The 9,905-nt window shown below is 72.3% G+C and overlaps 1 protein-coding gene across 2 annotated transcripts; it reads right to left on the bottom strand.

The window, feature by feature from the left end:
- Positions 1-3,311: 3,311 nt before the first annotated feature.
- Positions 3,312-7,164, bottom strand: PPP1R1B (protein phosphatase 1 regulatory inhibitor subunit 1B). Of its 2 annotated transcripts, none has more exons than XM_086478120.1 (8): positions 7,084-7,164; positions 5,988-6,048; positions 5,458-5,480; positions 4,912-4,987; positions 4,607-4,735; positions 3,890-3,961; positions 3,537-3,686; positions 3,312-3,400 (listed from the first exon to the last, which is right to left on the bottom strand). In XM_086478120.1, exons 1-8 carry the CDS (start codon positions 7,162-7,164, stop codon positions 3,312-3,314), a joined length of 681 nt encoding a protein of 226 aa, XP_086334246.1. The 2 variants fall into 2 exon arrangements, with proteins under 2 accessions (XP_086334246.1, XP_086334247.1); XM_086478121.1 differs by having other exon boundaries at positions 3,890-3,958.
- Between the last annotated feature and the right edge of the window lie 2,741 nt (positions 7,165-9,905).

The raw sequence follows: 9,905 nt of genomic DNA, 5'->3' as shown, positions 1-9,905 counted from the left end.
AGACACGGGGGGAACTCGGGCAGCCTCGTGTTTCCCCGCAGCCCGCACGGCGGCCTGGCCACTGGCTGGTTGCCCTCGCCAGCCCCTTGCCCCACTCGCTCCCCGAAGGGAGCTCCCGGCACGGCAGCCCCCGGGCGCCTGGTGTGCCGAGGGCGGGAGCGGCGCAGGCGGGGGCTGGGGGGGCGGCAGCGCTCGGCCGCCGCTTCTTCAAGTTGCTCTCTTGCTCCTGCACCGTGTGTCGGGGCGGGGGGGTGGCCTGCAGTCCCCCCTGGAACCCTGCAGCGTCCCCCATTTCCCTGCAGCCCCCCCTGGAACCCCGCAGCGTCCCCCATTTCCCTGCAGCCCCCCCTGGAACCCCGCAGCGTCCCCCATTTCCCTGCAGTCCCCCCTGGAACCCCACAGCGTCCCCCATTTCCCTGCAGTCCCCCCTGGAACCCCGCAGCATCCCCCATTTCCCTGCAGTCCCCCCTGGAACCCCGCAGTGTCCCCCGTTTCCCACCCCCCGGCCCCGTGTGCGGCCTCAGTTGAGCCGTTGCCCACCAGGGGCTGAGCAGGGTCCTGCCTCTCCCCCCGCAGGCAAAGGCGTCCCCACGGCTCTGAGCAGCCAGGCCAGGCGCTGCCCCCCACCCCCCCACCCCCAATTGACCCTTCTCTACACCCAATTTGAAGCCGCAGCCCCCCACAACCCACCCCCCCACCCCGAGCATCCCCCTCGCGCCGTCGCACTGATTTTCAGAAGGTTTCGGTGGCGACGCGGCTGCGTGAAGCCCCAGTTGGCACCAGCAGGGACCTGGGGCCCAGCCCTGTTCCTGCCCACCCCCACCCCAGGGTGCCCTCGGTGGGTGCCAGCCCCCCACCCAGCTCGAGAAGGCAGCGAGAGGCACCGTCTGCCTGCACATTTGGGGGGGGTCCCCACCCCGGGAGCTGCCGTGGGACCCCGCTGGCAGCGTGACGGAAACCCCGGTGACATCTGGCCCGGTGCGGCCCAGCCACAGCCGGGTTTTGGGACGTGGAGGGGGACGTTCAACGCTGGGGACGGCCCCGGTTCCTGGCCGGAGGGAGGCTTCGTGCTGCCCTTACCCCGGGGCAAAGGGTCTCCGAAGACCACGGCCACCGGCCCCACGCAGCCTCGTCCTTCCCCCCGTGGGCACCCCGGGCCACCGGGGGCGGATACAGCTCGGGGTCTTCACGGAGACCCCAGACCCGAAGCAGCGGGGATGGGTCCGTTATCACGGACCCAGTGGAGCCTGGGCCGCCCCCCACCCCACCGCGGGATCCCCCCGGGGGGCTCCAGACGGAGCCGTTCGGGTCAGCGTTCGCCGAGGGACTAAGGGGAGAGCAGCACCGGGACCCCCGCCAGCTCTCCGCCCCTGCCCGCCCCCCGACGAGCCCCTCCGCGGTCCGGTCCGGGGGCAGGAGCGAATTCCTCCTCCCCGGAGGGGCCGCCCGGTTTCCTGAGCTCCCGTTTGTAAGAGCACCCGCGTTATTACCGCGATTAGAGGCGGGCGAAGCTTTTACCCGCCCGGATCTCCGCTGCCGGGAGCTCCTCATCGGGGCTCGGCCTCAGCCCCGAGCTGCCGCCGCCGCCGCCCGGACGCCCCCCGCTCCCCCCCGGTGCCCGGACACGGAGCAGTCCTAAACACGGGCTGAGGCGGCTTCGGGAGGATGCGACCGGCATCAGCCGCTGCTCCTGGCCCCGGCCTCGGGGCCCAGCGCCGGGCGCGGTTCGGAGCGAGGCCGCAGCCGCACCAAGGGCTCCCGGGGGAGAACCGGTGCTCCGGGCCCCGCCGGTGGAGCCGGGGAAGGCAGAGGGCACGGCCAGGATCTCCGCCCACCCGGCGCTCCCCTGGGGAAGGTGCCCTCGGGGGAGCCTGCACTACGGGACGCCCGGGGCTCCGCGGACCCAAAGCCTCCGGGCAGCCGGTAACGGGGACCCCAAGGACTGAACCCCGGGGCCCCGGTAACTGCCCTCCCCGCCTCGCCCAGGACTGAAACCGGGAGCCCCCAGGGACAATCCCCTCCCCGGCGGCCGCACTCCCAGACCCGGTACCAAGGCTGTGCCGGCCCTGCCCCCTCTGGGGTCCCGCCCCGCTCCGGGACCGAGCGACCGGGGCCCGCCGCCCGCGCACGGCCCGGAACCGACCGCCCCGGGAGCGGGGCTGGGTCAGCCCCACGGCCCCAAGCCCCGGGGCCCGCCCGCGGTACCTGCCGCCGCCCGGTGCCGGTCCCCGCCGGAAGCAGACCCCGGTAAGAGCCGCTTCCGGCCCCGCGCGCAGCGCCGCCGCGACCTCTGACCCCGGAAGGGAAAACGCCAGAATGAGGCTGCGCTGGCGCCGACTATCGCCGACCGTGGGGGGGGGGGGGGGGGGGATGGCGGGGAGGGGAAGAGACCATTCCCCACCGCGGGGGAGGTGGGGTGCCAGTGGGGCTGGGAGGGACCATTCCCCACCGTGGGGGGGTGCCAGTGGGGCTGGGAGGGACCATTCCCCACCGGGGAGGGGGGGGGGGGTTGGGGTGTCAGTGGGGTGAGGGAGAGACCATTCCCCACCGTGGGGGGGGATCAGTGGGGCTGGGAGGGACCATTCCCCACCGGGGGGAGGGTGGTGGGGTGAGGGAGAGACCATTCCCCGTGGGAGGGGGTCAGTGGGGCTGGGAGGGACCATTCCCCATCGGGGGGGGGGGGGTGTCCATAATGGCACCTGGGTCTAAACCCAAAGCCCTGCCCCATAGCTCCCTCCTCACGCCCCCCAGACGCCCAGACACCACCCCCCCCATCCCCTGCCCCACACCCCCGGGCTGTCACCCCCCAGACACGGGGGTCAGGCCCCACCATGGCCGCAGCCCACCCCCCCCCCCCCCCCTTCAAGCAGGCTCCAGCCTCTCTGTACAGCCGTTTATTGCGGGCGGGGGGCTCTGCTCCATGGGGGGCCGGGGGGGGGGGGGGAGGCAGGAGCTGGGGGGGGGGGTCCCAGACCCCACCAGCGCCCGGGGGTCCCGGCCCCAGCTCCTGGCCCGGCAGCCGGGGGGGGGGGGGCCCTGAGTCCTCGCCGGCCCCTCCCACGGGGGTCCCCGGGGACGGGCCCCCCAGCACCGAAGCGGGGCGGGGGTGGCCATGGCCGTGCGGGGAAAGGGGAGGGGGGGGGGGGGGGTGGCCTGGCATGGCGTGGCACGGCATGGCACGGCACACGAAGCGCAGGCAGGGCAGGCAGCGGGCGACGGGGGCAGCCGGGGCGAGGGCGGAGGGGGGGGGGGGGTGGCACAGGCGAAGCTGCTGCGGCCGGGGGGGGGCGGCCGGTGGTGGCCGGTGGTGGCTAACTGGTGCCCAGCGGGAAGGTGGGCGAATGGCGCTCGGTGCCGATGGGCCGTGAGGGCACCTCCGCGAAGCCGACGTGTCGCCGCTCTGGGGACGGAAAGGCGGCGGGGGGGGTGGGGTGGGGGTGGTGGTGTCAGGCGGGGGGGCCCACCGGTACCGGAGCAGCCATCGGGGTGGGGGGGGGTGGGGGGGGAGAGCGGGTGGGATTGCCACCCCCACGTACCCCCGGTGCCACTGTCCTCCTGCTCCTGTCCCGGCTCCTCCTCGTCACCCTCCGCTCCCTCGGGGTCCTCGGGGATCTCCGACACCATCAGCGACTTCAGGTCTTCCCCGCGCTCCTCCAGGCCGCCGGCGAAGGACACCTTCTGCCCGCCTGCGGGCAACGAGGCCGAGGGGACCCCGGGGACCCCCCAGCACCGGGGTGACCCCGCTGCCTGCCCCCTGGCCCGGGCAGCACCGGGGAGGGGGGACGCGACGCCAAACCCCCAGCGTGTGCCCAGCATCCCCGGGCAAGGGGGCTGCAGCGGGTGGGGGGGCAGCCGTGGCCCCCCGCCATCGCCATCGCCATGCCGTTACCTTTCCGCTTGTGAGCCTTGGGGCCGGCGGGGAAGAAGCTCCGCTCGGCTCTGGCCTGGCTCCCCAGGGCTTCTCAGGCGGGCGGCGATGAGCCGGGGGCAGAGGAAGGCACGCGTGGCACCGGGGGGGCACCGCCGGAGCCGGCAACCGCCGCGTCAGCCGAGCGGCCGGGGGTCCGGCTGGCGTCAGCACGGCCCCGGTGCGGGGAACGTGGGGACCCCCGCGGGCCCTGCTCAGCCTGGGGCGAGCGGGCAGCAGGTCCAGGCAGCACCGGCAGCAGCCAGACTCTGTCCCCCTGGGCACCTATCCTGTCCCTGAGGGCTACAGGGGACGGTGGCACCCATCCCTGCACCCCCGGGGCTCCAGCAGCCGCCTCCCCATGTCCCCATGTCCCCAGGCTCCAGCAATCTTGTCCCCATGTCCCCCGGGCTCCAGCAGCACCATCCCCATGTCCCCGCATCCCCTGGGCTCTGGTGTCCCTGTCCCCGTGTCCCCATGTCCCCTGGGTTCCGGCAGCCCTCTCCCCATCTCCCCATGTCCCCCAGCCTCCAGCGATCCTGTCCCCATGTCCCCCAGGCTCCAGCAACCCCATCCCCATGTCCCCACATCTCCGGGGCTACAGCATCCCCGTCAGCATGTTCCATGTCCCCCAGGCTCCAGCAATATTGTCCCCATGTCCCCTGGGCTCCGGCAGCCCCATCCCCATGTCCCCCTCACCAGACTCAAGGGCACTATCGGGGTCACAGGCGTGGGCCAGCTCGTGCTCCCCGTCATCGGCCTCCCCGTCGGAGCTGTCACCCCCGGCCAGGCCACTCTCCAGGTGGGACTGCACGATGCGCTGCACCGCTGGGGAGACGCCGCCATCAGGACCCCACTCCGGGCACTGGGAGCACTGGGGTTTCCCCACAGAGCCACGCGGCACCAGGAGAGGCATGGGGGTCCGGCATACCTGGGTGTCCCCAGCCCACCCCGCACAGCCCCTTGTGCCTCAGTTTCCCCATTCAGACGGCATCGGGCGGTACCTTTGAGCGAGGGCGGCGTGTAGGCACACGGGTTGGTCCTCTTTGGTTTAAGCAGGCAGCCCTCGCCGGACGCGCGCTGCAGGAGGGGAGCGGCGTCAGGGATGGGGTCCCCGTGTGTGTGTGTGTCCCCCATGCCAGGGGTCCCCACTGCCCCAGGGGGAGCCAGGCCCCCCCGTGGGGAGGTGGGTGCTGTGACAAGGGTCTCACTGTGACAGGGGTCTCACGACGGGGACCCGAAGCTGACCCGCTCCCCAAGGACAAGGACCCCACCGTGGGGATCCCACGCTGGGGACCCTGAGGTGATGTCCCCGTGATCCCCAGGGACGGCCAAACCCACAGCCTGGCTCGGCTCTGCGTCCCCGTCCCCGTCCCCGTCCCTGCAGCGCTGGCGCCGTGTGCCCGTGCCGGGCAGGGAACCGATAAGCACCAGGGCCAGGCTGGGACGGGGCGGCGGGCGCCGGGGCTGGGCCCCGATAACCCCCCGGTGCCCGGGGAGCCATGGGACGGGGACATGGGGCTGCCCTGGGGGTCCCGGTGCCCACTCACCTGGTAGGGCAGGGACTCGTCCTCTGGGTCGGCAGCGCAGGGGAGAAAGAGGTGAGCGGGACGGGGGCTGCGGGCACCCAAGGGAGCCAGGCAGGTCCCTGCCCAATTGCCCTGCCCACCAGGGACCTGCCACCATGTGCTGTCCCACCACCATGTCCCATCCCTGCCACCCCACCGCATACATGACACCCTGTTCCCTCTCTGCCACTGTGTCCCATTCCTGACATCCCACACCGTAGGTGACACCGCATCCCGTCCCGCCACTATGCCCCCTCCCTGCCACCACGTCCCACCCCAGACATCCCAAACCGTGCGTGACAGCCCGTCCTGTCAGTGACACCATGTCCCCTCCCTGCCACCGTTTCCCATCCCAGACATCCCATAACATGCGTGACACCACGTCCCATCCCTGCCACCCCACCTCATGGGTGACACCATGTCCCATCCCTGCCACCACCTCCCGTCCCTGGACCGGACGTCCCCTGCCCCGTGTCCCATCCCCGGCTGGTGCCAGTCCCTGCCCCGCTCACCTGGGGACGAGTGCTCGGAGAGCTGGAAGAGCATGGCCGGCGTGGGCCTCCGCCGGCGGATCTGGGGCACAGCGGGGTGTCATCGGCTGGGGACACCCGGGGTCCCCTGTCCCCTGCCCTGCACCCCAGGACTGAGGCCCCATGCACATGCCTGCACGCGTGTAAGCGTGTGTATGCGTGTGAGCACGGGTGCGGGCAGGGAGCGTGCGGGGCCACGTACCCACCCGGCACAGGGGGGGGACACCCAGCCCGGGGTCACCAGTGGGGAGCAGGGGATGGGACAGGGGCAACCAGCTCCGGCCGGGGCGGGGGTCCCCACGGTGGGGGTCCTCGCTGAGCCGGAGCCACTGAAAGGTGCAGGGCCCCACAGAGGAGCCACAGCCCCATCCCGGGGTCCCCACGATGTCCCCGGTCCCTCCCAGCCCCACGAGAGCCCCAGCTCCTGCCCAGCCCTTCCGCGGGTGCTCTGGGTCTGGGGACGTCCCCTCGGGCCGGGCACGGCAGGCTGGGGGTGGCTGCACCGTCCCCCAGTGTGTCCTGTCCTCTCTGTCCCATCCCTTCCCTCCTGTCCCATCCCCGTCCCCGCTCTGTCCCCCTGCACAACTCTCCCTCTGCGGGACCGCAGCTCACACAGGGACCTTGGAGCTCTCTCGTCCTGTCCCCATCTCTTCCCCGTCCCATCCTGTGCCCCCCTATCCAGTCCTGTCCCTTCTGTCTCTCCTGTCCCATGCCCTGTCCCCTCTGTCCTCTCCAACTCCCCTTGTCCCGGTCCCATTCCACCTCTCCTGTCCCCTCTGTCCCCTCCAGTCCCCCTTATCCTCCTCTCCCGGTCCCATTCCTCCTGTCCCCTCCGATCCCCCTTGTCCAGCTCTCCCAGTCCCGTCCCTCTTGCCCTACTCTGTCCCCATCCCATCTCACCCATCCCTCCTGCAGGACCCAGCTCACACCAGCACCTTGGGGGTCTCCAGTCCCGTCCCCCCCTGCATCCCTCCTGGTCATGCCGGGGGGTCCCTCGTCGTCCCGAGGTCACCACCGGTGACCTCGGGACGACGAGGGACCCCCCGGCATGACCCCATACCCCGACGTCCACCCTCACCATCTCGACGGCGCGGGGGTCCAGCTGGCTGGGGGGGGCCGGCACCGAGAACTGGATCTTCTTGCGGTCCTTGGGGTCCATGGCCTCGACCACGCGTCACCGGTGCTGCCGGAGGAGGGGGGGGGTGGTGGGTGTCTCTGCCGCCGGTGCCACCGAGCAGAGTTCGGTAGCACCCAGGGCTCGGTACGGCGAGGACTGAGAGAGGCGGGAGGTGGGGAAGGCAGAGCCGGTGAGGAGGAGGAGGAGGAGGAGGAAGGAGAGGGAGGGAGGACACGTCTCCTACCAAGCGCTGAATTATTCATCCCCCCGGGCAGGGGGGCTGAGGCCTCGGTAATGAGCCCTTGGGGAGCCCCCCGAGGGGGGGGAGGGGGGGGTTCAGCCAACTCATAGGGGGCTCTTAACCCTTTCCCTGCCAGGGGGATGTGTCCCCCGGGTGCGGTGGACAGTTGGGGACAGGGGTGAGAAGGGGTCCTGCCACGTGAGTCCCCACCCCGTGTGCCTCAGTTTCCCCACAGAGCTGCAGGCTGGGTGGGCAGGGGGCAGGGACACGGCCCCGCTCACCCTGGGGTGGGTAATGGAAAAAATGTGTCCCCCCCCTACGGCTGCTCTGTGCCACACGGGACAGGGACACCGCTCAGGCAGGGATGGGATCCCGCAGGAGCTATGGCCAGGGGACATCGGTGGGGACGCAGGACCCCCAAAACATCCCATTGCCTGTGTGGCAGGACTTGTCCCCCCACCAGCCGCAGCCCGGGGTGTGACAGAGGCAGGGGTCTGTGCCCTGCCCGGGGCTGTGCCCGGCTGCCCTGGCTCTGCCCTGGCTCTTGGTGGTTTTCCTGGTGGAAAATTCCACCAAACCCAAAGTTTTCCCCCCAGGAAAGTGGGGGCTCAGACCCCCCAGCACAGCCTGCAGCCCGGGCACTGCTTGTCACCGATGCCCGGTGCTGCCCATGCCGGGCTCTGCCATGGCCCTGCCAGGACGGACCCGGGCGTCGAGGGCACCTCTCCCGGCCCTGCCGGGGGGGCACAGCCAGGGGGTCCCTGTGCAGAGGGACAGTGGGGTCACCAGCAGCCGGAGCAGCGGCGCCTGTCCCTTCCTGGGGTGTCCTGGCTGGGGGACAGGGCCGGGGCGGTGGCGTTGGTGCCGAGGAAGCCACCTCCGAGGAGGAACGAGGAAGGGGGAGCCGGGAGCTGGCTTCGGCCCCCGGATCTCCCGGTGCTCCAACGGCTGCGGGTGGCCGTGGGCCAGCAGCCGCTGCTCCAGCAAAATATTTACCCGAGTGGCACCGTGCCATGGACCAGCCTCCCGCCCGCCCAGCCCCACGCGGCGAAGCACGGCGAAGCCCGGCTCTGCGCGGCGGAGCTCGGCTCTGCGTGGCAAAGCGTGGCAAAGCCCGGCTCTGCGTGGCAAAGCCGGGCTCCGGGCAGCCGAGCTCGGCCCTGCGGCACAGCGCGGCCCCATGTGGCAGAGCCTGCGTCCCCATGGAGGGGACTGTGGGGCCGAGCTGGGGGGCCGAGGTGAGGGGTCCCTCGGTCACCTTGTGCCCGTGTCCCCATGGAAGGGACTGTGGGGCTGAGACAGGAGGATGGGGCGAGGGGTCCCTCGGTCACCCCGTGCCCATGTTGGCCTCAAGCTGCGGGTCCCCGTGCCAGGCTCTGAGCATCGTCCCGGTCCCCAGTTGTTATGGCAACAGGTTCCCGGGCTCCTTCCCGCTGCCGTTCCCGTTCCTCCCACCCGCGAAGGCGTCGTGTGAGGGGGTGGCCGGGCCCCCTCCCCTCCCCCCGCTGCGGCAGCGCCAGCACCCGCAGCCCCCCGGGATCGGCACGCGCCGCCCGCGCCTGCACCCACGCACCTTGCGCCCACGGGTGGCACCCGCAGCTCGGCGCAGGGGGGGGTCCCGCGCTGGGCCCAGCACCGCGCTGGCGAGGGGACGCGGTGCCTGAGCCCCCTCTGTGCCACGCGGCTCTGGGCACGTGTGGGCCACACACGCTCCTCGCCAGGTCAGCCCCATCCCTGGGCACCCGGGCTGCTCCGCGGTGGGCGGTGGGGCAGAGCCGCCGGTGCTTGTGCCGCGCCACGCCGTGCCATGCTGCACCCATCCCCGTGCCATGCGGCGGGGGCTGCAGCTCCGCGCGGCAGCAGCAGCGAATTCTCCTGCAGAGAGAGTAAAAATAGCAGCGGGTTCGGGGAAGCGGCTCTCGCCGCCTCGCCCCCCGCCAGCGGGCACCGGCGAGGAGCGGGAGCCTTCGCCCGCCGGCGGAGCGACGGCAGGGCCGCGGTGCCGGGCATGGCAGGGCCGCGGTGCCAGAGGGGCAGGGTGCTGTGGGGCTGGGCGTCGAGGCGGGCGGGGGGGCTGCAGGGATGGGGCGTGGGGGGGACGGGGATGGAGCATCGTGGGGACAGGAGGGCACTGGGGATGGAGCATCGCGGGGACAGGAGGGCACTGGGGATGGAGCATCATGGGGACGGGGTGCAGCAGGGACGGAGCATCAAGGGGACAGGAGGGCACTGGGTTTGGAGCATCGCGGGGACAGGAGGGCACTGGGGATGGAGCATCATGGGGACAGGGTGCCACGGGGACAGGGCGTCGTGGGGACGGGGCACCGTGGGGACAAGAGGACACCCACAGGGGCGCCGGTCCAAAAAGGTGAGTGTCGGGGGGGGGGGGGCGGGGCTTATGCGGTGGAGTGGGCGGGCCCATGGGGTGGGCGGGGCTCGGGCGGGGACGGGGGCAGTGGGTGCCAGGGCCCCCCAGAGCCCCTCACCCTGGGTAGCCCCCTCTGGACTCCTGGGTCCCGTGCCCGGCCCTTCCCGACGACCC

Source organism: Leptosomus discolor, chromosome 25, assembly GCF_034619465.1.
Source record: "Leptosomus discolor isolate bLepDis1 chromosome 25, bLepDis1.hap2, whole genome shotgun sequence".
In the NCBI taxonomy this organism is placed as follows: domain Eukaryota; kingdom Metazoa; phylum Chordata; class Aves; order Leptosomiformes; family Leptosomidae; genus Leptosomus; species Leptosomus discolor.
The sequence above is the reverse complement of the archived record's forward strand: the minus strand, read 5'-3'. Positions and strand labels throughout refer to the sequence as shown.